We start from the raw sequence: 24,680 nt of genomic DNA, 5'->3' as shown, positions 1-24,680 counted from the left end.
CCGGGGACTGTGTTGTGTTGATAAGGAAGGCAACCCAAGATGCCAAGTACTGGGCCGGGGTTAAAAACTCCTGGGACTTATTTTTATTTTCTAGGCAACTTCTTTCGACGGAACTGGGTAGGCAACTTCTTGCTGCCTTAAAGCCTTTGTGAAACAAGGTGGAGTATGGGAGAAAAGAAGAAAAGAAGTCTATTCATGTTTGAATAGACTACACTACACTTCATATGTCTGCTTTTAAAAAGTAAGACCAGAGAATATAAGAAATATCAAAAAGATTTCCATTATGACTTGCTAAAAAAGGGGTGGAGGGCAGAGGAAAGGGGAAACGGAAAGTAGACAGGAATGAGAATTATGGCAGATAATTGACACTAGAACTCCTGGTGAAATGCTCCCACACTGTGGCTTTCGGGAAATTTCATATGGAGTTTTTAAACCATGGAAGATGTTTTGCTCATACACGGGCCTATTTTTGTTAGTGTGTCTGGCTGCCTGGTTGGCTGGTGTTTTTTCTTCACCTGGAATTAAGACATACATAGGAATACCATATTTTGGTATTTGTCTTCCACCTATTGACCAAATATAATCAGAAACAGCATAATAGGAGTTGATAGCCAGAGACCAATGTGAAAATGATGACAGCCTAGATGGAACTTAAGAAGGACTCCAAGAAATGAGACAGGAGATGAGGTGAGGGAAAGAAAGTCTCAATATAGGCAGTGATATCAGCAACTCAACTCAGGAAGTGATAGAAAAAGACATGGAAGCCTGCTAATTCTGTCATGTGAAAGAAAAGGCAAAATTCCATTACAGAGTCATTGGCACCACTGACTGACAGTGCCACTGGGTCTTCTGTATGGACTTTGGCCTAGGGCCAGACCCTGTTACATTTGGGGACTCATTTAGATAAACATGGACTGAAACAAAAAAATGAGCTTCATTGCATAGAGTCAGCATATCTCCCCCTAGTTCTTAAAGGCTTTGTTGTTATTAGCTGCTGTCAAATTGGCTCCTAACTCACGACGACTCCATGCTCAATGGAACAAAATGCCGTAGGGTCTTGCACCATCCCCATGATCTCTTATGGACTAGACATTGTAATCCATAGGGTTTTCATTGGCTAATTTTTGAAGCAAATTGCTAGGCCTTTCTTCCTACTGTGTCTTCGTCTAGAAGCTCCTCTGAAACCTGTACAGCATCATAACAACATGCAAGCCTCCACTGACAGATAGGGGATAGCTGCACATGAAATGCATTGGCCGGGAATCAAACCCAGGTCACCTGCATAGAAGGTTGGAATTCTACCCCTGAACCACCACTGCCTCAAAAACCAGTTGCCACCTAGTCCATTCTCATTCTAGTGGATTCTGACCCCACGTGTGTCAGAGTAGGACTGTGCTGCATAGTGCTTTCTATGGCTTAATTTTTTGGAAGTAGATGCCCGGGACTCCGGGTGGGCATTTCAGTTTGCAGCCCAGCGTGTTAACCATTTGCACCACCCAGGGACTCCTTAAAGCCTTCAGGCATTGTAAAAAGCCTACAAAGTAAAAGGAGTTAAGACTCAAGTTATCAAATCACTGCAGAATTTTATGACCTTTAGACACTGAGATAAGCTCCTCCCGTTCAATTTTGGGTCGAGTGTTACCTTCTTGTTGAGGCCCACTCTAAGCCCTCTATTTTAAACTACAAACAGCACCCTCCCTCTGCACTCCAGATGTCCCTTACCCTGCTCTATTTTTTTTCTTTTTTGAAAGAACTTATTACAATCTATGTAATTTTATTGCTGTGATACTTGTTATTATCTGTCTCCTTACCACTAGAATATGAGCCCAACAAGAGAAGAAACCTTGCCGTGTTATGTTCACTGATGGACCCAAGTGAATACAACAGTGACTTCTAATGACTGAAGAGTAGTTATTTAATTCCAAACCTCAAATCCTTTCAGAATTGAGTTGAGGCCTGAGTTGAAAATGGATTGATTAGGAACCCATAGGGCCAGAGCTGAGATTAGATAACATCGGAAAACACTTCCTAGGTAGAAATGAAAATTAGAAAATGAAATGTTTTTGTAAATGTTTATTTATATCAAAATACAAAACATTTCTGAAGGAGAGTAATGTTACATAAGGAGCAATTAAATACTAAACTTCTCTCAATCGGTCTAACTTGCAACACTCCCAGGGGCCTTCGCTGGCCACGGTTTGTCCTCTGGGTAGCCTTCTTTCTTTCTTTCTTTGCTTATGTGTATTTTTAATTCAGGATATAAGTATGCTGTGTCCCTGGTGATGAGTTGGTTGGTACTCAGCAAGCCTGAAAATACCAGCAAGTGGAGCCTAGCATGACAGCCTGAGTTTAAGGCAGGCTGCAAATTCCCTCCCTAATTCAGGTTAGGGTGCCATTTAGGTTTTCAAATGGCAACAGTATAAGGGCAAAGGACTCACTACCCTCAGGAGCCAGGGCAGACATTACTGCTTAGAAGGCATCTCCAGTTGGTCTTCTTTGTAGATTGAGAGGAAGGGGCAGGACAGCCCGTAGGAGGCCACCTGGAGGGATGGCAACTAGAGCAGACCCAGGGCCAAGAACAAAGCCAAGAAAACTTACAGGGGGAGCCCTCTTCCCCAAGAAACCAAGCAAGGCTTGGGGAGAAGAAAAGCCCCCCCACCACTAGTCTGCAAGTCTGTGATTTGGTGCTTGGAGGTACCTGCCCTTTGGAGGGGTCCTTCATAAATGCTTAAGAGTTTGGGGATTTTGAGAAAAAAGCACCTGGTTGAGGGTGTAGCTGTTTCCAATACATCTCCATTCCCTGATAGAGAAAAGGAGTCAGGAAGCAGGGGAGTAAGCACGCTCCCCGGCACATTACTACATCCACTCTTTCCCAGGGCCAACATGCGTCTCCCTTTCAGGGCCCAGTTGCTGCACTCGCTTTGGTGTTGTGTACCTGTAAGCATGCCCACACATGTGCACACACACATGCACGCATGCACATCAACACACACACACACATGCATGCGCACACACGTGCCTGGTTTCCTTTCACACTCAACTCAGGAAGCAGAATGGTGCCCCAGTCACCACCATCCTCTGCTCCAAAGCTTCCCCTTGGATCACAGGTCCCCAAGACCCAGCCCTGGGCTTGGCACAAGCTGGCATTCCCAGGCTTTTGATAAGAGGGTGAGAAAGCAGGGAGCTCAACAGAGACAGGTTATACATGGCGTAGAATATGTTCATATAAGGCTTTGGTACAGCACCAATTTAATGTTTTTATAGTTTGTATTTCTAAGCTGTCTTTTGAAAGGAAAAAAAAAAAACCTTACTGAAAAAATAGTGTTTTTATTTACTTTTGAGTTACATACCTGAAGTTCAAAAAGTAAGCCTCTAGTTGCCATTCATATTCACACTCAAAGGTGCTCTTCTCTGTGCAGCTGTACAATTTGTTGGTTTATCTTTAATATTTAACCAAAGTCATCCAACCAACACCATGAAGTCAGCTTCCCATCATAACTGACTTTAACCAGCCCATACATACAAGAAAGAGAGAGAGAAAAAACACAAAAGCCACCCCTAAGTTTCCCACCCCAAACCGCTAGGGAAAAATTAAATAGAAGACAAAATACAGCAAGATTTAAGGAACCAGTGGGACCAAGGAGATTTCAGTCCAGCTGGCTTCTTCAAGAACAGCACCATAAAGCACCCTGGCGCAGTTACATTGTAATATTCAACATTCAATAAATGGAAACGAGGTTTAAATGGTCTTCACAAGAATGCCATCTGGCATGGATGAAGGGTAACCCCCCCAAAAAGTTAAAGAAGTAAAAAGAGTTCAGAATGAGTGCACGAAATCCTATGACAAAACTGATAGTCACATCCAGACACATCAAAAAAAGACTGATGCAAGAGGCCACTGGATGCCTAGAGGTACGGAGTTCCTAAGGGGTCTTGGGAAGGCAGCATTGGAGCCCTTCCCCACCTACTGCCTATCTGCCCCCCACCCTCTGCAGGTCTATAGACCACTGGGTGAGACAGGGAAAAGAAATTCATATTAAAATTGCCTTCAGGTGTGCAATGTAAGAATTATGTGCAGAGTGATAAAGTATCTCCTGGTGGAGGAGAAAATGTTGAAGATAAAAGGGGCCAGGACTTGGCATGAGGCAGAATATGCCCCTTCAAATCAAGCTGAGGAAAAGAAGCAGCAACTGGCAAAGCAGCACCTGTCCATGCCCTTGACCTCTGGCCCACTCATGGCAGTTAGTCTGGATGAGACTTTAAATTTTTTTGAGATTGATCTGTACAATTCAGTAAATGGAGCTTGAAACTGCTATTCTTCCCTAAGTTTCAGTGATCAAGATAATTCCATAAAATCCCTGCTCCTAGTCCCTAGACATCACAGTGGTAGTTTCCTGGACAATATTCCAATATTGTGATCAATCCCTTACCAAGAGGAAGAGTGCTATTTAGGTCTCCTATCCCCCCACTTCCTACTTTTATATTGCCCAAAGTGGTTCAACATCACCAGCTTCAGCAAAGAGGAGAGGAAAGGCCTAGAAAAAAAGACAAGGAGCAAACTCTTCTCCCCAAACCACTGGTTAATGATAAAAGGTAAAAAGTATGGGACCCATATTGTTCCTGGGGTGAGCAATTCCCAGTCGATTTGTCCACTCCCAACTCTTGTTTCACATAGCAGACAGAGGTAGCAAAACTATAACCTGAAAAACCCATTGCCTTCGAGCTGATTCTGACTCATAGAGACCCTATAGGACAGAGCAATACTGCCCCATACGGTCTCCAAGGAGTGGCTGGTGGGTTTGAACTGTCAATCTTTTTTTTCAGTAGCTGAGCTCTCTATATATCCTGTCTTCTTCCAAAAGGGAAAAGCACCAAATTCAATATCCGTTCTACCAAATGAGAACCAAGGAGTATGTCATAAGCATAGGGAAGAGTACTTGTCCCTGGTAGTAGCTATGGACCTCAAAGGCTTAATCCAGAACCCATCCCACTAACTGAGAGTTTAAAGACAGGAAATCTTGCTTAGTCCATAAAAATCAGACCTCAATCCACTTTTCCCAATGTACCTTGGTGAAATCACTGACTCTTTAAAGAAACTGGTTATCTATGCTAAGCTACCTCTCCAAAACCTACCCTTCACCATCTTTCTGAGAACTCAATCATGGCCAGGATCCTGGAAATGGAACAGGGAGTACTATTCCCTTCCAAACTCCAAAATTTCAAGGTAAGGGATATGACCCTTGTCTTCTCTTTCTTCCCAAAAAGGAAGCTAGTCCAATTGCAGATCGAGGATCTGAGCAGGGATGTGCAGGTCAGTGATCTTCCTAACCTCGTATGCCTTGATGCTGCTGAGGTTTCTAAGACTCAAACCTTGGGCTTAATGTAGAAAGACAGTAGAGTTTTGGAGTAACCTTGGACCTAGAGGGAGTCCTATGAGGTGCCTGTAGTGCTGGAGTGATTTATTCTGCTGGTTGTATGTGTGCCAGAAGTGAGAAATGGGCTATGGAGAAAAAGGAGAGTGACTCTAGGAGCCAAAAGAGCAACGATGGAATCCCCTGCTTGAATGGAAGCTTTGGTAGGCTGGAGGGGGTCACAAGCTGGTAAAGGACATAGAATTTGCTACTCTTTCTCTTGCTCAACCTCCCTGAAGAACCTTACAAGAAACATTTGGCTGTATCCTCCCTTGGTCTCCTGAGGAGACCATGAGAAAGATCCATCACCTGCCAAGGATGGACAGTGCCACGTGGGTCCAGTGTTGAAGCCCTTCCCAGTACTGCAGGGCAGAGCCCACGATCTGCAGTGCCCTTGGAAAATGGCAAGTGTTTTCAGCAGCTAATCTTGGGGTCCTAGGTGAATGGCAGGGCCCCACTACGCTTCACACTGAGGAGGGTATGATGATCAGGAGTCAGAGTCAAGCTCCACCCCAACCTACTCTTTCTATAATACCCATGAAATGTGAACAGAGCCCTTCCCATGGTTAAGGTTTCTTGGCTCCTTCATGACCAAACTCCCTAAGACAATAATAGCTCTTGGGTAATATCACATTTTTGCTGGAGGAGGGGAGGTTACCATTGCCCTTTTTTTAGCTGATGAGCAAGAATAAGAGCAGGGAGATGGCAGCCAGGTGCTCTCCTGGCTGCCTGCACCAGCTGCAAACACATCCCTCTGAGCTTTTGGCAGGTAAGAAGAAACAGCTAGCACCCAGGAGATGACTGCCGAGGTTGCACAAGGGTGGCCCCTGCAGTGTATATGAGGTCCTGAATTCTCAGGGAGGTATTCTTCAGGGTACCCAGTTTCCTGCTCAAATGCAACTGAACTCATACTCACCAGAATCTCCATTTCTGGGTCAAATGCTTCCAAAATGTAGCTCAGTTTTGTAAAAGTCCAAGGCAAGGTGCCAGGAGGAATGTTCTGCCAGGCCTTATCCTCCCAGCCACGCCCAAAGTTCTGGCTCGTACCTGTCTCTCACTTCTGCTCCTTCACTTAGTGTCCCAGGATTGGACCATTCCATTTCCGATGGCACTTTATTTTCCAATTTGAAATAATAACTGAAAATATGATACTAGATGTCACATTCCACAATGGTTCCAAGAATCTGCAGTGATGATAATCAGGGTCAGTCTTCTCCAGGGCTGAACCCATGTGGTCAGCCTCATAAAATTCTCCCCGGATGCCTCAGTCTCACACCATGCCCTCTAGGAGTTGCTTAAGTCAAGGTGCTACAAACCAGGACAGGTATTAAGTCCTCAGCTAAGTTTTACCTACTCCTTTCTAATGCTGTTGAGCTGGAGTTCTTCAGAGGAACTGGGTACCAATCCAGAGCAATACAGGGATGAGTTGACAGAGTTCCAACTCCCCATAATCTCAGTATATTAAGCACCTGTGCTGAAGAGTTCAAGTCACAGTGTCCCTTCCCAGTGACAAGAGACATTGTGGATCCTGTTTTTTGTTTTTGTTTTTTTTTCCCCTAAGATTATCAGATCCAGTAGATCTACAACTTTTGGCTCACTTGCCCTTTCTCCAAGTGAGTTATCTGTTATTTTTTCAGTTTTCACTTATACACATTTCCATCAAAAAGATCCAAGCAATAGAGGGTAAGTCAAACAATGTGGCATGAAGGTAAGGAGGGGAAGGAGGTGGCATCAAGGCATGAGCTAGTATTTCAGACCACTTCAGGAAGGTGGTATTGCTCAAAACATCTCTAAGCACAGGTACACAAATAAAGCAAGCTGTGACTTGACAGACAGATAGATACACAGACAGACAAAGATAGATAGACTTTATATAGCTTTTCTCTATATATATATGTGTGTGCAGAGGTCTAGAGTCCCCATTCTTCTTGCCTGGCTTTGATCTCTTGCCCTCCCATTTCCCACACCCCAGATGTGCCATTGTCTAAAGCCTACCAGTCACTACTATTGCATCTGATCCTTGTGCCCCACCCACCCCCTTACATAAGTTCCCCTCTCCTTAAAATAGAACAAATTATATATATTCGTATAATTTTATATATAATCTCCATAAAAATACACTAAAGATGGTATATTACTAATTTGACCCTCCTATTAAAACAAAAGTTGTCTAGCAAAGAGTCAACCAAAGTTGTCTAGCAAAGAGTCAACCAAAAAGACAGTTACCTAAGTCTGGTGCTACTGAGGAAAATGGTATGTTCCTACAAATCTCTTATACACACACACTTCCTGAACCCAGGAAAGAAACACACAGAATAGACAGCTGGCTGGGGATTAGAAACTAGGGAGATAACCTAGTAAATAAGAGGGAAAGGTGATACAATACCATTTCTCTGATCCAGCCACACTGTCCACTCATGGCAGACCTCTCATAATACCTTGTTTGCAGTAGACATATATGGAGCGACTGACAATTTCCCTCCCAAGGACTGCAAGAAGACCATGAGGAGGTCTATTTCCTCCACCGAGAAGAAATATTCACAGATGTGCTAAGCCAAAAGGAAGCTAAAAGCCTTTAAGCCCTCATCACCAATATGAGGACAGGAATGCACTTTCCCCTTCCACCCATTTATGTGAAAACCCTACACACCACCCAAAAGCATGCTTGTGGTATTTCTAAGGCTGACAATGCAATTCTCCCCACCCCAGCCCAACCCCTCTCCCCTCCCAGATTCTCCTCCCACCCAATCACCTCCCCATCATAAACCATGCACAAGTTCAAGATCCCTGGAGCCATAAAGAAATGGGGTGAGGAAGGAAAGGAAGCCTAATCAGTGTATATATGAGGATGCAGGGGGAAAACTTATCCTAGTTCCTACAATAAATCCAGGAAATTCAGGAAACCCAAGGAGACATGGGAATGGTAGAGTACATTTCTCCAAGTCCTGGAAGAAAAACAAGCCCAGATGGTCATTTATATCAGCATCTAGTGGGATGGGAAAGGTAGATAACCAAAGGATCAGGGACAGAAACAGGGAGTTCGTACCAATTTACTTCAATCCCCCAATCTAGCTCTCCAAGCCAGTGGTCCAAAGCTAACAACTATTTCAACGGCCCTCTTCAAAAACCCTTACTATAACTACTGACCCACCAAAGAAAAGAACAAGTGATTTAAATTACTAGTTACTGTTCTACCAAAGTATTCAGCAATCTCAAGACAACCTGCTTCTTCCTTCTATAAGCTATGGCAAGCATTAATTAATAATATCTGCACTAATGCTTAATCTTCTCTTATCCTACACAGAAACCCTTAAGGGAATGGAGATGTCTTTGGACTTGACTCAGCCTATTAGGAATTATTCTGTCAGCTTAAAATGAGGTCATGAAAACTCTTCTACCCTCTCAGCAGCCCAACACTCAAACATTTGGTAGGGATATTTGCTCAAATTACATTTTATTGGAAAGTATAGACAGAGGGAAATGAAACATTGGTCCAGTGTAGATCAACTACCAGTCAGTGGAAGTGGTGGTAGTGGGTACCCCTAACCAAACATCAGGTTGATAAGAGTGGCAAAGTCCAATCTGGGCTTTGATTCTTGGTTTATTCACTTCTTCTAAAGAAGAGATTTTTAATTCTGCCTCTTGATCTGAAAGGAGGCAGTGTTGGAGGCATTAAGAACAGATGAATGGCTGGTCTCCAACTTCAAGGTGAAACTCTTTCACCCTCTTACCTCAACTAAAGACTGGTGTGGCTTTAAGCGATCAAAAGAGGAGAAGGTGAGGGCAAAACTGCTAGGTATAAAGCCTGAAGCAAGCTCATCTACCTAAAGAAGAAAGGTTGATAAATCGGAAGCCAAGCCCCAATCCCTCCTCTCCACTGCCACCACCCATGTCTAACCAACATTCTCAGTGGAAAAGGAAAGGGAAGCCAGCCACTTCTGCTTATGAGACGCCACACAGGAAGCTCACAGAACAAGTCTCCCTACTCCACTGACAAAGAGCTGGTAATAAGATGGGGATCTCAAGACAAGTCTCCTAAATTAGGCTTGAGGAGCCCAAAAAAGAAAATGGATAACACTGATATGTATGACACAGAAGATGCCCGTGTTCAGTTTGGGCACTTAGTGTTACAGGCTAATTCTAGAAGAAGCAAGGAGGTGTAGCTAAAAAGCAAGATTTCTGCCAAGATCCCATCTGGGCCTATGTGCCAAGATTTCACCCCCACTATCTTTTTTCAATGACTATGTCACCTCCAACCTCCACTCCCCCAAGTGATCTTCACTGCTACCATTCCCCAGTCTGGCCCCACTCCAGGGCAATCACCCCTCTCTTTTCTTGGGATAATCCCACGTCTTGTACTTGTACCCTTAGTGGTAACTCAGTTATCACAATCTCCAAAGAGAATGGCAAGGCTTGATGGCCCTGGTTTTAATCTTACTACCATATTCCAGGGTCCCTGGTCCCTGCTCCATGGCTGGCCTAACACTCTATGTCCCTTAAAGCCTATATACACCAAGCAAAAGAATGTCACCTCTTCTCCATGCTCCAATTCTCCACCACCCCTCCCAAAACACCCCGGTCCCACTAATGACCTCATTCAATCTACAGCTGAACACTAGACACCTCCTAAGCCCTCTCACTAAAGCAACAAACACAGCCACAAGGGGACTTCACTCCTCCATCCTACCGGGGCATCCCTTGCTCTGTTTTGGAGAAGGTGCAGACAGAGCTGGGGCTTCCAGAGGGAGCAGTGAGGGCATGTGCTTTGGAGCTGCCACCTTCCTGCCCTCGGCCTCCTTCTGACTGCCCCCAGTCCTTGCAGTGCCCAAAGCTCCTGACATGCAAGCAAAGCAAGCCCAAGATTAGCCATTAGCTTTTCTTTCCCCAAGTTTCTTTACATATGTATAAAATGTCCTTTATGTACAATTCTTCCCCCAGCCCACCCCAATACCCCAAAGGCTTTTTCTAACAAAATTGGAAGAAACGGCTCTAGCTACATACATTTCAGCCCTGGATTCAAATCCGGGGGGTGGCAAAGAGTCTGTTAAGTCTGTTTCTTCCCTGGAGAAGCTACTGTTTTTTCAATCTTACCAAAACAAAAACTAAAAAGTCAAGAAATTCCTCAGCTGAACCCTGCCCGTTTTCTTCCCCATGAGAAGGGCATAAGAGTAAATAACTGAAATCAGTTCAACCCCCGGTGTTTTAGATCACAAGTCAAAACCAAAGACAGAAAGCATGAAAAATATTAGTAATTACTCACCCAATCCACCCTGCTGAACCTCCCTCCCTCCAAGAGTGACCATGGGACACAGTTCCCTCCTCACAAGCCCGTTAACCCTTGTGGGGAAGGCAGCCTTCCTGCCAAGAAAGTGGCAGCTCAAAAGGCCTCTCCTTCCCCCAGTCTCTTGAGGAAAGCACCAGGGGGCCAAGGTGGTCAGCAGGCAGGGACCCCCAGGCTGGCCTATCCACACAGTTCAAGCATAAAACGAACGCGACTCAGTGTGGTCTGCGATTCTATGAACAGGGTTGCCTCCTCCTCATTATTTTCTTTCCCCAAACATCGGCAGTCGCCAGTCCCGCTCAGAGCTTTCAGCCTGAGGCCGTTCAGGACCCCTTTACCCTTTTCCTGGTCTGTGGCCACGTGGCACTGAGGCAGCCGCAGCTTCAGGTCCAGAGGCAGAAGGAAGGGGCGGACAGAAATCTGAAGCACAGGGCTAGATCTTCATCTGATTACCTCCAGCAAGGCTGCCGGCCGGAACAGGGGAGGTTTGGAAGATACATCTGCTCTCCCAAATAGTGGGGCATGGAAGTCTTAGGGAGCGTAACAGCGCAAAGGACGCCTGATCCCTAGAAAGCAGTATACCCCGTTACGCACACACTCCCAACCACACCTTCACAGGTGCGCACACAGCACTGAGGGGTGTGCCTGTGAAGTCTTACCCCATCACATTGAGAGGGGATCACATCCTGCCAGTTCTCATCACAGTCCTTAACAGAGGCACTAAAGCAGCTCCTAGGTGTGCAGGAAGGCTGCTGGCCTTCAAGGACACTGCCACAAGAAGGAAGCCCTCTTGGAAGGAAAAATGAAGTCAAGGCCAGTGAGAGAGCAATGTCTCCTCCCTAGTCTTGGGGATGCCACAGCACAGCTGCCACCCAGTGGCCAGCAGAAAGCACAGCTCCAAACGTTTGGTCTGATGTGCTGAGGTAAGGGGCCCTGCCAGAGGGAAGAAAGAAGGAGGGAGTCAGCACCTTTGTTAGCATGAAGACAGCTCATTGGGACTCCCAGGGAACACTGCCACAGTCTGCAGCACCTCGCCCACAGCCCTAGAGAATCTCGTAAGGAAACATGCTTTCCACCCCCTCTTTTCCTTTGGGTCTAGCCTCAGGCTTGGACTTCCAGGAAAGTTTGGCCTAATTCGTCCTGGTGTCCAACTGCCTGATGTTCCACATTCATATTGCATCCTGGGATCTGATTTTCCCCTGGTCAGGAAAGCACAAGCCATCAGTGGCTACAAATGGACTCAGCATGAGATCCTAGCCCCACAGTATTTCAGGCAGGGCTGGTCCCAACAGCCCACAGAGACGCTCAACTGAATAACGTGATGTGGCACAGTGGCAGAAGTGGTAGTGCCTCTGGAAAGACCCAACCTCACTTCTCATGGTTGTGGACACCTTAGGGGAGGAGCAACATCCTAAAGGCCCAGTCCCAGAGTTACAGGGCCATCCACAAGATGAGGGCCAGAAACTCTACTCCTTGTCACGCCTCCACCACAACATGCCTCATTTAGAAGAGAACCATGGTTGTGTGACCTGCTGAATCTCAGGGGCGGCACTGGTCCCAGCTCAGTGGGTGAGAGAGAGGAAGCCCCAGGCCTATCTGGCAGAGACAGAACTGACCTCTAAGCTGAACGCCCAGGAAAGGGTCCATATCCAGGCTCAGAGGCCCTCCTGACGAGGTCTTTGGGCTAGTCATTGGCAGCTGCAGAGAGACTAGGAGAAACCTCCCAGGGCTTTCACTGCTCACCAAACCAAAAAAAAAAAAAAACTCGTTGCCATCGAGTCGATTCCTGCTCATGGCAACCCTACAGGACTCTACAGGACAGAGTAGAACTGCCCCATATGGTTTCCAAGGAGTGCCTGGTAGATTCAAACTGCTCACAAACTTGGCTCAAGTCCAAGCAAGCAATGAGAAGAGGCAGACGTCCCCAAACCCACCAAGACAGCAGCACCAAGAGGAAATACTTTAAGGAAGCTAGTAGCCACCTCAATTTTAGCTACAAGGCCAGGTTCCTGCCCAAGAAGAGGGGAAGAGATGGCAAATGCACCCTTCCACTGACCCCTGGCCTCTCTCCTCCTCCTGGGCAGCACCTGTATCTTACTGGAAGAGATTCATTTTTATTAACTGTGAGAGGGCTCTACAGAAGTTGCTGGAGCTTATAGTTTGAAATAAGATTTTGGAAGAGGAAGAATCATAGCCCTGGCCCTACCAGCCCTCTGCTTCCGTCTTCATTCCCATGCCTCAGCCAGTTCCACATAAATTGAACTGCAGAAAGAAGGGTATCCAAGGTGCCCTCAGAACCCAGGAATCTGAAGCACCCTGGTGTCATTGATCCCATCCTATTGAAGTTTGGGACCTGGGGTGGAGGAAGGCTCCAGGGCAGAGAAGGATTACAAACAACTTGGAGGGCCTAGAAGGAGCCCACAGGGGGTGAGGCCTCTGCATGGTGGCAGTTAACCAATCTGGGGGTTGGTTCCCATGAAAGGGAAGGAAAGCCCATCAGCCATTTTGGAACAGACTCCAGAGGCAGCTATAAATAAAGCCACAGCAGCTTGGTACTCAGCACAGGTGGCTCTAGCCCTGACTGGACCAAGAAGATTGACGAGGGAGCTAAGCTTGTGCCCCTGGAGGCCTGCCTCTCTGCCCTACTGCTAAGCAGCTTCTATAGCCTGAGCCAAACTGGAAGGAAGAACAATGCCGGCCTGTCCCTTTTCCAGGCCACCCGGGAACCAAGAAAGGAAGCCTTGTGTATAGTTCTGTGCTAACTCACTGCTGAGCCCCAAAGCCGGCAGCTGGTAGTCACGGCAAGACCCCATGCCTGTCTAGATGGGAGAAAGTAGAGAGACAAAAGTTAACTCTGCTGGTAGTCATGGCAAGACTCCATGCCTGCTCTGGATGGGAGAAAGTAGAGAGACAAAGGCTAACTCAGCTAAAAAGGCATGAATCCTCTTTCAGAAGGAATGACACCCGAGACAGGCAGCAGGGCACCCCTGCCAGCTTGCTGCTAGCCTACTTACAACCCTAAGTGTCTGTGGGCTCATTCTCCTTCTGCCAGTCACCACAGAAATAAACAGCACTTTGCTTCAATGTACATATACATATCCATAGAGAAACCCACATACTAAGGACATACGCACTTGCGTCTATATCTATATATGTGTAGAGTTTGGAAGAGGAGCTGGAAGTCCAGCCCTCGTCCAGGACTTGAAACACTGAAACAGAAGCAAAGAGCAATAAAAGCCACTGCTTTTCTCTTCTTCACTTGCAAAGATATTTGAAGAGAGGAAAAAATCAATCTGGTGAAGAGGGCAGATCTCCCCATCCCCAGTTCACTTCCCAACCTCTGCCCAAGGCCCCCGGGGTTACCCCAGCCATCATCCATGAACAAGGCCAGCTGGCCTAGACCTGGAGGGGAACACCACTTCAACAGGGCAGAGACCATGCAGACCAGGATCTGCGCCATCCTCAGAACTAAGGCCAGGGCAGCCCCTCACTTGTAGAGGAGGACATGTCACCACACACCACGTCTTCCTTTTCCTCACGCAGCCTTCATCATGCCCCTCTCTTTGCCCTTCCACCCCGCATTCTGCCCTGGGAACAGTCACAGCAGAGTGGCATGGCCTGGGTCGTCATGGTCCACGCTGTTAAGAATCGCTGTCTGGTCTTCTGGAAGCTGGCGGTGGCACAGGTCGGAGAGGCGGGCAAAGGGATCAGGGCGAGAGTGTCTCTTCTTCTTTCGGAGGCAGACAGCTTCATCGGGCCACAGAACCTGAGAGTTTGAAAGCTGCTGAGCCTGGGAGGCAGAACCGTCTAGGGAGAAGGGAGGAGGTAGACAAAAAAAAGTGAGTGAAAGAAAGAATGCAGCCTCACACATACCTCTTCCTCAGCCAGGGCACATATTCTGAGTTTCTAATCTTAAACAAAGGAATCCTGCACATGTGGGAGCAGAGAAACTACCATCCTCACCACTAAGGCAACAACATTCAACTCTGCTCCTCTGGTGCTAGTCCCAGAAAGTAGGGTGGCTAGGACTTTCCTCTCTGTAGACTCATAGGTCTAATTGATCTACAGATAGTGCTTTTTTTTTTTGTATGTGTGTGATTAACTCCTCATTCTTTTTTTTTTTTAATTTTTAATTGTGCTATAAGTGGAAGCTTATAAATCAAATCAGACTCTCATACAAAAATTTATAAACACCTTGCCATATACTCCCAACCGCTCTCCCCCGCAATGACACAGGACACTCCCTCCCTCCACTCTTTTTTTTGTGTGTGTCTATTCGGCCAGGTTCTGACCCCCTCTACCCTCTCATCTCCCCTTCAGACAAGAGATGCCAACATAGTCTCAAGTGTCTACTTGATCCAAGAAGCTCGTCCTTCACCAGTATCATTGTCTATCCCATAGTCCAGTCCAATCCTACAGGTAGTTTTTGAGTGCTCCCTGGGTGCCAGGTGTCAGGCTAGGTCCTGGGGCTCAGGGCTTCTAAGAATGGGTGGACTCAATACATTTTTCACCTACCCACTGTAAGCAATGATGGACTGGCTGGAAATCTCTACACAAGAGTTTAATCACCTATGACACAGTCAGACCTGGGCTCCTCCTGAAGGCCCAGGGCCACACCACTGCCTCATCTGTCCTTCAAGGGCAACAGTGGTATAAGCCTTTGCTTTCTAGAAGATTATACCTTACGCAGCGTGGGGGGTGGCAAACTGTAAAGAATTAAAAAATACAGAAATAATGTTTTAGATACTTAAAGTGCTACAAAGAAAGATAAGATAGGGTCATGTGGCAGCAAATGACCAAGGCTCTGCTTTTGTTTTTTGAAGGGGTAAGAGCTGAGTCTTGAATGATGAGAGGTAAGCAGCCTTTCAAACATCTCAGGGAGAATTAACCCCAACAGAAGGAATGGCAACCATGAAGGTCCTGAGCTGAGAGCAAATGTGACATGTTCCAGAACAAAAGGAAGGCCACCGTGCTGGAGCAGGGTGAACAAGAGGAGAGGATGACAAGGCTAGAAAGACAGGCAGGGCCATTGGAGGGAGCCTGGGTCCTGTTCTCACTGCAATGGGAAGCTTTTGGAAGATTTTGGTCAGAACTGTGTTTGTGTGCATGTGTAACGACTGAGGGAGAGAGATTCTGATTTACACTTTTTAAAGATTGCTCTGGTTGCTGCGTGTAGAACATACATGTGGAGGCAGGAAGACCACTTAGGTGCCTACTGCAACAGTCAAGGCAGAAGATGAGAGTGACTTAGAATTGGGTTTTAGCAGCTGAGACAGCGAAGAAAGGTCAGGATATGTCTTAAGGTCTGAACCAAATGGATCAGTGTGAGCTGTGAGGGCAAGAGACGAATCGAGGATGAAGCAACCTGAGGAGCTGGGTAGACTACAGCACTATTTGTTAAACTGGGAAAGGGCTGAAGAGAACAGGTCTGGAGAGGATAATCAATAATTCCATCTTGGACATGTTACATTTTAAAGGCTGATAAAACATCCAAGTGCATATGTTCGCCAGGCAACAGAAAACACCAAACCTGAGCTCAGGGAAGAACACCGAATAAAGATAGAAAGTTGGGAGTTGTCAACATGGGGCAGGTCACAGGCCCACTGTGAACAGGACGAGAAAGAATACAGGCATCTGATGTGACTTTTTTAACAACAAAAAAACTAGTAAGTAGATAGGGGGGTAGGTAGGGGGGTGGGGGGCAGGTGGGTGGGTGGCTAGGTGGGTAGATATAGATGTACCGATGGGTCTTAAGCTGAAATAAGCCTATAGGAGTTAAAAATTCAGCTTGTAGTTCCAATTTCTCATCCTAGGCCTGAAAATTTTACTTTCTTTATCTATGCTTCAGTATTCTCATCTGTTACCTGGCAGGAAATAGCATCACCCAAGAGTTCAATAATAAATAAGTGATCACTGTCTCCCAAATATTCAAGGGGCCTCTATATGACACTTTTCCATAGCCATATCTATAAAAGTTATGCTGCTATACAGTAGATATGGTCCCTGGGTGGTGTAAATGGTTTGTGTCCGACACCAACCTAGAGGTTGATGGTTCAAATCCACCCAGCTGTGCTGTATACGAAAGGCCTAGAAATCTACCTCCATAAAGATTACAGCCAAGAAAACCCTATGGAGCAGTTCTGCTCTGTAACACAAGGGTTGCCATGAGTTGGGATCAACCGGAGGGCAAGGAGTTTGGTTTGGGTATGTATAGTAGATATTAAAGATCTGCAAAGAAAACAGTTTAGCAGTCTTAACAGTATGTCACACATTCCTAAAGCTACTAATAAAAAGACACTATTTTATTTGATGAGTGTTAAGGAATTTTCTAAAGTCTAAAAAAGACACAAATTAACCTTGAATTATCTGTCACTGCTGGATAACCATCAGACATATTTCAATAGAGGTGTCCTTTCCATAGCATAAGGAGATTTTGCTCTATCTCACTGAAAAAATTCTGGCCAATCTGCAGAGGTGGGGTCCATGTCACAACACCCTAAAGCATGGAGTACCAAACCAAAAGCCAAACCAATTGCCACTGAGTTGATTCCAGCTCACGGTAATCCCATGTGTTACAGAGTAGAACTGTACTCCGTAAGGTTTTCATGGCTGCGACTTATCAGAGGTAGATCACTAGGCCTTTCTTCTGAGACACCTCTGGGTGGATTTGAACCACGAACCTTTAGGATACTAGTGAAGCATTTAACCATCTGCATCACCCAGGGCCTCCGTAAGCACTGAGGAGGATCCCATAATTTCCATGTTCAACTAGAAGGCCTGAAATAATAGAGAAGAAATATACAAGGCTACAGGGATACTTCCAAGGCATATTGCAGAATGGAAAAAGTAATGATCCTATTTAAGAGCTTGGCTATTAACCAAAAGGTAAGCCATTTGAATCCAGCAGCCACTCCTTTGAAACTGTATGGGGGCAGTTAGGATCGCTATGAGCCGGAATCGACTCAATGGCAATGATTGTTGGGTTTTTTATTTATGTTAGTATTAAAACAACACAATAGATTTTCTAAAGATATATGCACAGAAAAGGTTCTGAAAACACACTCACAAACTGATAGTAATGGTTCCCCTTTGTGAGATGAAACAGAATTGGGAGTGCAATCAGAGATTTTAACCCCACATTTCTATTTTACATGGAAAATTGTATTTGTGTATTACCTGACAATTAGTGTTACAAAGGAAACAAAGACCAAAAGAAGCTGGTGGATTCAATTCTAGAGAAAACCCAAGGTTGGGATCTTGAGCCAAACAATTTTCATAATAATGGCAATGCAAGGCAGGAAGAGGGGCAGGACTCTTGCCACCATTTACCGGATCGTTTCTTTGACTTCGAAGAGCCCTTGGATGACTTTTTGGGCTTCTTTATCCGTTGGTATTTCAGCGCCTCCAGCCTCTCAGGTGCAGCAGCATTCGCAGGGGCAGGTGAATGTGTTCTGGAAGGGACAATTAGAGAGGCACAGGTCAGCTCCCAAACAGGGAGCTCCTGAAGAGGGACTGGCTGGAAGCCAAATAGACAGCCATTGGAGAGCAGAATACAATTCAAGAAGTCCAAGATGTCCTTGTTGGTTCCTTGAGGTTTCTCCTGGAAGGAAGAAAACCCAGTCGAAAGCCTCAGCAGTGGGACGCCTACCTCAAATGGAAACCAATCAGTAGAGGAATTGGAAGACCCTAGGAAAGGAAAGAGAGACTTTAATAGTAATCCCCATCACATATAACTCAAGCTGGGATGAGTAAGGGTTGGGTCAACATCTGAAGTTCCCAGAAATCATCACAATCAACACCTTTAAATGAAAAGTAAAAGGGTAGATTAAAGCAGGAGGCAAGCAACCCAATCAACTGGCCTACAGAACCGTCCTCCTTCTCCAGGAAAGAGAAGGCCAGGGCTAAGTAAGAAACCCAATACCCAACGAGCTGGAGGGTACACAAAACCCAGCTTCACTGGGCTGCTGCTTTTCCATCTACAAGATTCAGGCAAAGCCCCAAGCAGCTAACAGCAACAAATACTTGTCATATGCAACATTCTCAGCAGGGTGTCTCCTGACCCTCTGCAGACTAAGCTCAGAGTTCCTCAGTCCCGTAACAGAAAAGAAGAGGGCAGAAGTAGAGAATGTCAGAGTGTCCAACTCTGGAAGCCTTGCAAAGCTCCAGCTATCTGTAACAAGTACCCAGGGGATTCTCCAGATTAAACAGAGAAACAGGTTACAGGAGAGGAGACCCATGTCTCTAGGTCTCTCTTTCTCTATCCCACTTGTGGAACGTACTTTGCTATTTGTCTGATGGGTTCACTGCATTTAGGACAAAGCAGACAACGTCACTGGAGCCTGTGCAGCCCAGGTGACAAAGGGGACCAAGGAGAAATGAGAAGGGCTGGCAGTGACATCTGTGCATATTGGGAGAATTGTCCAAGAGTCATAAAGAAGAAAATCTAGAATGTGTGTTATCAATGCCATTTCTTCTAAAGGCAAGCCAGCCTTGGGGCCTGGGGAATAAGGGGAGAGAGGGAGAAACAGGTCATGCTTTCTTATACACCTGCACTGCCTTTACATGTGATCAGGAAAGGACGGATGTTCTGGGGCTACCTCCCCCATCTCTAGCAGAGTAAGTTTTTCGTAAACCCTGGTTAAAAGGAGTAGGAGAGCCAGGCTTGTGAGGAAAACAACAGTCCCCAGAAGGATCTGAAGTGAAAAATGATGGAGAGGTGGGAAGACTGAATTCCCACATCCCCAACATCGGATATCCTCACAGGAAGGAGGGAAAGGAAAACTTACAGACTAACGGCAGACAAGCCTCTGGTCCTTGGGATTTCCTGCATTACTGGTGATGAAGTGACCTTCATCTTCTTGATGGTTATCATCGTTGCATAGCCCTTTAGTTCAGAGTATTAAGAAGCTCCCTCAAAGTTCGGGTCACAGACAACTCCTTGATTCTCCATAGCCCTCCAGAAGCACCAAACCAAGAAGCACATGCAGGACCATATATGTGTGCACACATATACTTACAGTCTCTTAGAGAATTAGTCCACTCACCATTCAGAGGTAAGGTTTGCCCCCTAAGGCCCCATGTGCCAATGCCCCATTCCTTCCTCCTTTACAAACCCCATAATCTACCCTCAGAGATCCTACACAACAGCAGCAGCAGCAGCAACTGAAAGGGAACTTGGAAGGAAAGCAAAAGGTAGAGGTGACTAGGACCGGAGGAATCTAACTTTTCCCGATGCTGAGTAAGTGTCCTGACCCCCAGGTATTTCTTCTCCCTCTTCCTTATCTTCATGCTACCTGAGAGGAGAATCAGAGATATGAACCCACCTGTTTAGTTTATCTCTGTCTTCAGGTCCCGGAAAGCCTCTTCAGAAAAACCATACAATCTGACCAAGGCATGGTCTGATGAGGCATATGACAAGCAAGCAAACCCCAGGAACAGTGCTCTCCAAAATAATCCAGGGTGACCTATCAGGGCATGACAGAAACTGGTACAGCGTGCCCCTGAAAATTCCTAGGGATTTTCCAAGTCAGGTAAAACTTCCAGAGATCATATTATTAGTACAGTCAACATATTTTTACTATTATAGTTCTTATCATATAGCATTTATTTGCCACTTACCATGCCAGGCACTGTTCTACATACCCTATAATAATTTTCTCTAATCCTTACAACAACCCTAAGAGATAAAGACTGTATTGATTCCATTTTTCAGATGGAGAAACTGAGGCTTACAGGAATTAAGTTCCTTATCCAATAACCCAGTTATTATGTGATAGAGTCATGACTCCAGACAGGTATAGAAGTTACACAGAAGAAATACACTGTTTCCACACTGCACCTGAGAAATAAATCTGTCCTGCAACACCCAAGTGGCTATTGTCCTTGACATTCTCTGGTTCTGTGGCAGAGTCAGAGTAGGACAGAACAGAGATGGGGAGAGCAGGCTCAAGTTTGTCTTCAGGCAAAAATTCCCCCAAAGTAATAATCCACTGACAAGAATAAGCCAGCTTCCCCCTGTAAACAGCCAAACTGGACACTGCAGGACGCCTCTCACCACCTGTCTCCACTCCTGGCTCGGTGCTCAGACACAGAAACGCACGGCAGGAGGCTCCCAGAAGCACTGAGACACTCTCTCCCTAGGCAGGAGAAAGATGTGAGGGAGGAGCAAGGTGTGTATCTTTACTTGTGGAAAATTATACAGAAAAAGACACATGAAATGTGTCCCACCAAACTTTACCTGCAGCATTTGAAGCTCTCCAGAGTGAGCTAGCCTCCCTTTATAGAAAGCGGGGCTAAGCCCTCCTGCTCAGGTTAGTACCACCTGGGGGTCTTTCAGGTAATGGAGCATTGGGTGCTGGTGTCCTTCAGATCGAAGAAAGCCTGGGTTAATTAAGCACCTCCATCATCTCCCTGGAATGAGGTGGTCAAGCAATCCTGAGGCTGACCCTGCAGGGCCCCTATTAGAATCCAAGCCTGAGCACTCCAGCAGCTGAGGTCACAGTGCTCTCCCAAGCAGCCTAAGTTCTTCTCAAGCATGCAGGAAATCTCTTCCTCCTCCTCCAAGCCTAGAAAGCTTGCTGGGTCTTCCATGTTGCATCTCACACAAACACAGGAATGTTCCTTGCAGTTCACAAAGACCAGCAACTACCTGCAGTTTACTTTAAAATTCCAATTTTTTTCTTTCTTCATAAAACCCATATAAAACCTGAATCATGACCATTTAGCCCAAGAGTCTATATCTGCTTAGTCCTATGCTCACCAGGGTAGTTGAGGAAAGAAGCAGCCAGGTTCAAAAGCACCAGGACAAGTAAGTCAGATTCCACCCCAACAGTATCTTCCCTCAATGCCCTAGAAGCTGATCACATCGATAAACCTCCCAGTTACCCCCAGCTGACAGGCAGAAGCAGTGGTTTTAAGGGTGTTTTCCTCCTCTCCTTACTTGCCTGAAAGCGAAAAGGTGCTTCCTGGTTATGAACTGTGGGTAGGGGACAGACGAACATCACTCATATCCAAGGCAGAGGCAAAATGGAAACCTAGGGGTCTGGAGGTGAGCACCTGCCCAGCTTTAACCACAAGATGGTACCTTTCTAGGGGGGTCAGAGCATGTTTCCAAATGGGAGCTCCTTCCTGAGTTCACCAAGTTGAAGGGGCCACGTGCATGTCCCAGACCCACCTGTAGCACCAAGGTCACAGTAGGCATTAACAGGAAGGGTGCTATGAAGATGCGAGACTAGGGTGCTACAAGTATTCAGCAGGGAGCTGAGAGAACAGCTCTGCCTCCCAGGAGGCTACAACAATGACTAGTCCACACAACACAACGCCCCATTCTGAGATGGGGGTTGGGAAGAGGAAAAAAACAGGGAGAGAGAAAAGAGGAAAGGCAAGGGGACCAACTACAGGAGAAGGAAGAGGACAGAAACGGAAGGAGAAAGGAACAAGAACACACGTAGACAAGAGGCGCCACAGCCTCTCCAAGCAAGACCAAGTGGAGACATGCAAAGGCGCAGCGTGACGACAGCTCCTCGAGAGGGCCTCACAGCTCCCAATGGCCCCGCAGCTGCCACACCCTGGGCTCATTCCGCAAGCAGCACCATGAGGGCCGACCTTCTCCCAGGCTAGGGGTGCTGTTGGCCCAGGAAGAGACAGTGGCTCCCCATCTCTGCCCCTGGTTTCTGGGTTTACCACAGCAGCGCAGGGGAGCTCAGTGCCCTCAGATCAGGCACAGCAGGGACACTGAGCAAAGGGAGGGGGTGGAAACAGCACATGGGAATGGCATCTAGGCACTTTTCCAGAGCTGAGGCGAGAGGGCTGGTCCCAGCACTATCAATCACACCTCTGAGGTTAACAGAGGGGTCCGTCACTGGGGAAGGCAGGACAGGGTAGAGGAGGACTCTCTGGAGCTCCCACTCTGGAGGCAGCAGGAGGCCCCCGAGCAGGTGAGCAGGCAGCACTTCCTGCTCCCTCTCTACACCCCCTCCAGAGCCTGTGCTGCACTGTGCCCCCTGCCAGCCTCAGAGCCAACCCCATGCCTCATGGCTGTGGACTACGCTCTAGCCACAGATCATAAGACATGGCAATGCAGTGCTCTTTGTGGGAGGCAATTCTTACTCAATCCTGAGTTATAATCATATTCCGTCCATATTTCTAGGTGGAAAGAGATGTAGATACTTCTCACCTAGGGAGGCCAGGCATATCCAAGAGGGAGGCTCTCTCACCCCCACCGAGTGGCTGGCAATGAAGTCTATGACAAAGGAAGCCTCTTCTAGAGACATCCTGAGTTCCACAGAGCTAGCCTCTTTCACAGACTGACGCCTCTCTAAATGCCCAGGTTCCTGGAGCCACCACCGCAGTTAGGGCAGGAAAGATGCCGGTGAGGCATCACCTGACATTTCTGCCCCTGCCTTCTGCCTGGGGGACCCTTGTCCTCCCCTGCTGGACCGTCCCTTCCAAGACCCTTCTCTAGAGCTTGGGCCCAAGCCAGTTGGGGTGGCTACTAGAGGGGTCTAAAAGCAACGTGAATCTGAGAGCAAGGTCCACCCCCAGTCCTGCAGCCATCAGGAGCAGGCTACAAAATGTGAGGAGTGTGGGGCAGCGGGGATATGTCCCCACCCTTGGCCTGGAAGCACCATGGGAGAGTTGATACTGAGGAAGACTGGCCTCCTCACAGACCTGCTGTTGGAGGAGTAGCTGGGCCACAGTCCAGCCTTGGACACCTTGAGGGGACCAAATACTATTCAGATCCCAAGAAGACAGTGGGGGCCAGAAGCCAAGGGAGTGATCTACGTCTTCAGGAGCCGGAGGGGGCAGTATGGCTGTGGCTGCTGGGAAACAGGATGGAGGGGGTGTCCAGACTCCAAGGACGCAGAGATGCAGAGCAGACCTTGGGGTTCTAGCCCTCCAGTGCATGCAGCCTCAGGGCTTCTGTCAGAAGCTCTGGCAGGTGGCAACGGGGAAGCTCTGGGGTGAGGGGGTCCCGAAGCTGCAGCCAGGCGGGGACAGAGCGCAGCCCAGGGCTGTGGAAGCTGTACTCTGTGAGGAACCCAGAAGCCCTGGGTACCTGGGCAGCAGAGGCTGCCGCCCCAACAGAGGGAGCGAGAGGGGAAATGGCGTGGCTGTCCCTTCGTTCCCCTTTAAAGGAAGCAATGGCCCTGGCGAAGCCCCATCCGCCTGTCCATCCACCGCCCCCAGCCCTGCCCCAGCCGCGGAGGGAGCTCCCTTACCTATTGAGCTGAGGAGAGGCTTGTCTCGACAACACTGCCCAGATAGCTGAGATCAATCAGAAACAAAGCAGTTATCAACACCGGCCTGGGGAACCACCCCGCACACCCAGAGGGAAGGAGGGGAGGAGGCGGGAAGCAGAGAACCAACAGGCAGCCGAGAATGGGTTGAGGGGAGGAGAGGAGACAAAGAAGCAACAATGGGACAAAGCAGATGAGCGCGCAGCACAAAGCACAGACAACAGGGCTGGGCTGCGGCGCGCACCATCTCCTGAACTCACTGGGCGCAAGGCTCCGAGCCACACGTGGCTGACCTCCACAAAGTGGCCCACTCCCTGCACCCACTCCCTGCACCTCCCACAGACGGCCACAGGGGTGCTGAGGATGGGAGTGAGGCTTGCACTTCCAGGTACCAGATGGCGGAGTGGAGCGCGGGTCCCTGAGCTGGGACGAGGAAGAGCACTGAAGGGCCCTCCTCCTCACCCTCCTTCACCCTTCCTACCACCACCCAGCCTCCTCTGGACCTCTCTGCTCCCCTCCACAGGCAGCCACACCAAGAAGAGACCAAGGACGGAACCAGAGAGAGGGAGCAACTGAGGGGACACTTGGAGATGCGGCAGGCTACTCTGAGCAGGTCAGGTCACCCCAAAGAAGAAGAGGAGAGAGAAGAGGTAGACAGAGAGACTGAGACTCAAGAAGGAAGGGCAAGGAGGAGGAGGACAGGAAGAGGGTGTGAAGAAGGACAAGAGAAAAGAGGCGCAGACAGTGGTC

The 24,680-nt window shown here is 47.5% G+C and overlaps 1 protein-coding gene across 1 annotated transcript in view; it reads right to left on the bottom strand.

The window, feature by feature from the left end:
• Nucleotides 1-8,183: 8,183 nt before the first annotated feature.
• IGSF9B (immunoglobulin superfamily member 9B) overlaps nt 8,184-24,680 on the bottom strand; it is a 55,489-nt gene continuing 38,992 nt past the window's right edge. The window contains exons 19-20 of the mRNA XM_010597115.3: nt 18,022-18,143; nt 8,184-14,499 (exon numbers count right to left, since the gene is read on the bottom strand). Of these exons, the coding sequence (XP_010595417.1) occupies nt 14,291-14,499; nt 18,022-18,143 (331 nt within the window). The 3' untranslated portion in view covers nt 8,184-14,290. The remainder of the gene's footprint in view (nt 14,500-18,021; nt 18,144-24,680) is intronic.

Source organism: Loxodonta africana, chromosome 15 (genome assembly GCF_030014295.1).
Source record: "Loxodonta africana isolate mLoxAfr1 chromosome 15, mLoxAfr1.hap2, whole genome shotgun sequence".
Classification (NCBI taxonomy): domain Eukaryota; kingdom Metazoa; phylum Chordata; class Mammalia; order Proboscidea; family Elephantidae; genus Loxodonta; species Loxodonta africana.
This window is presented reverse-complemented; position numbering and strand designations above follow the sequence as displayed.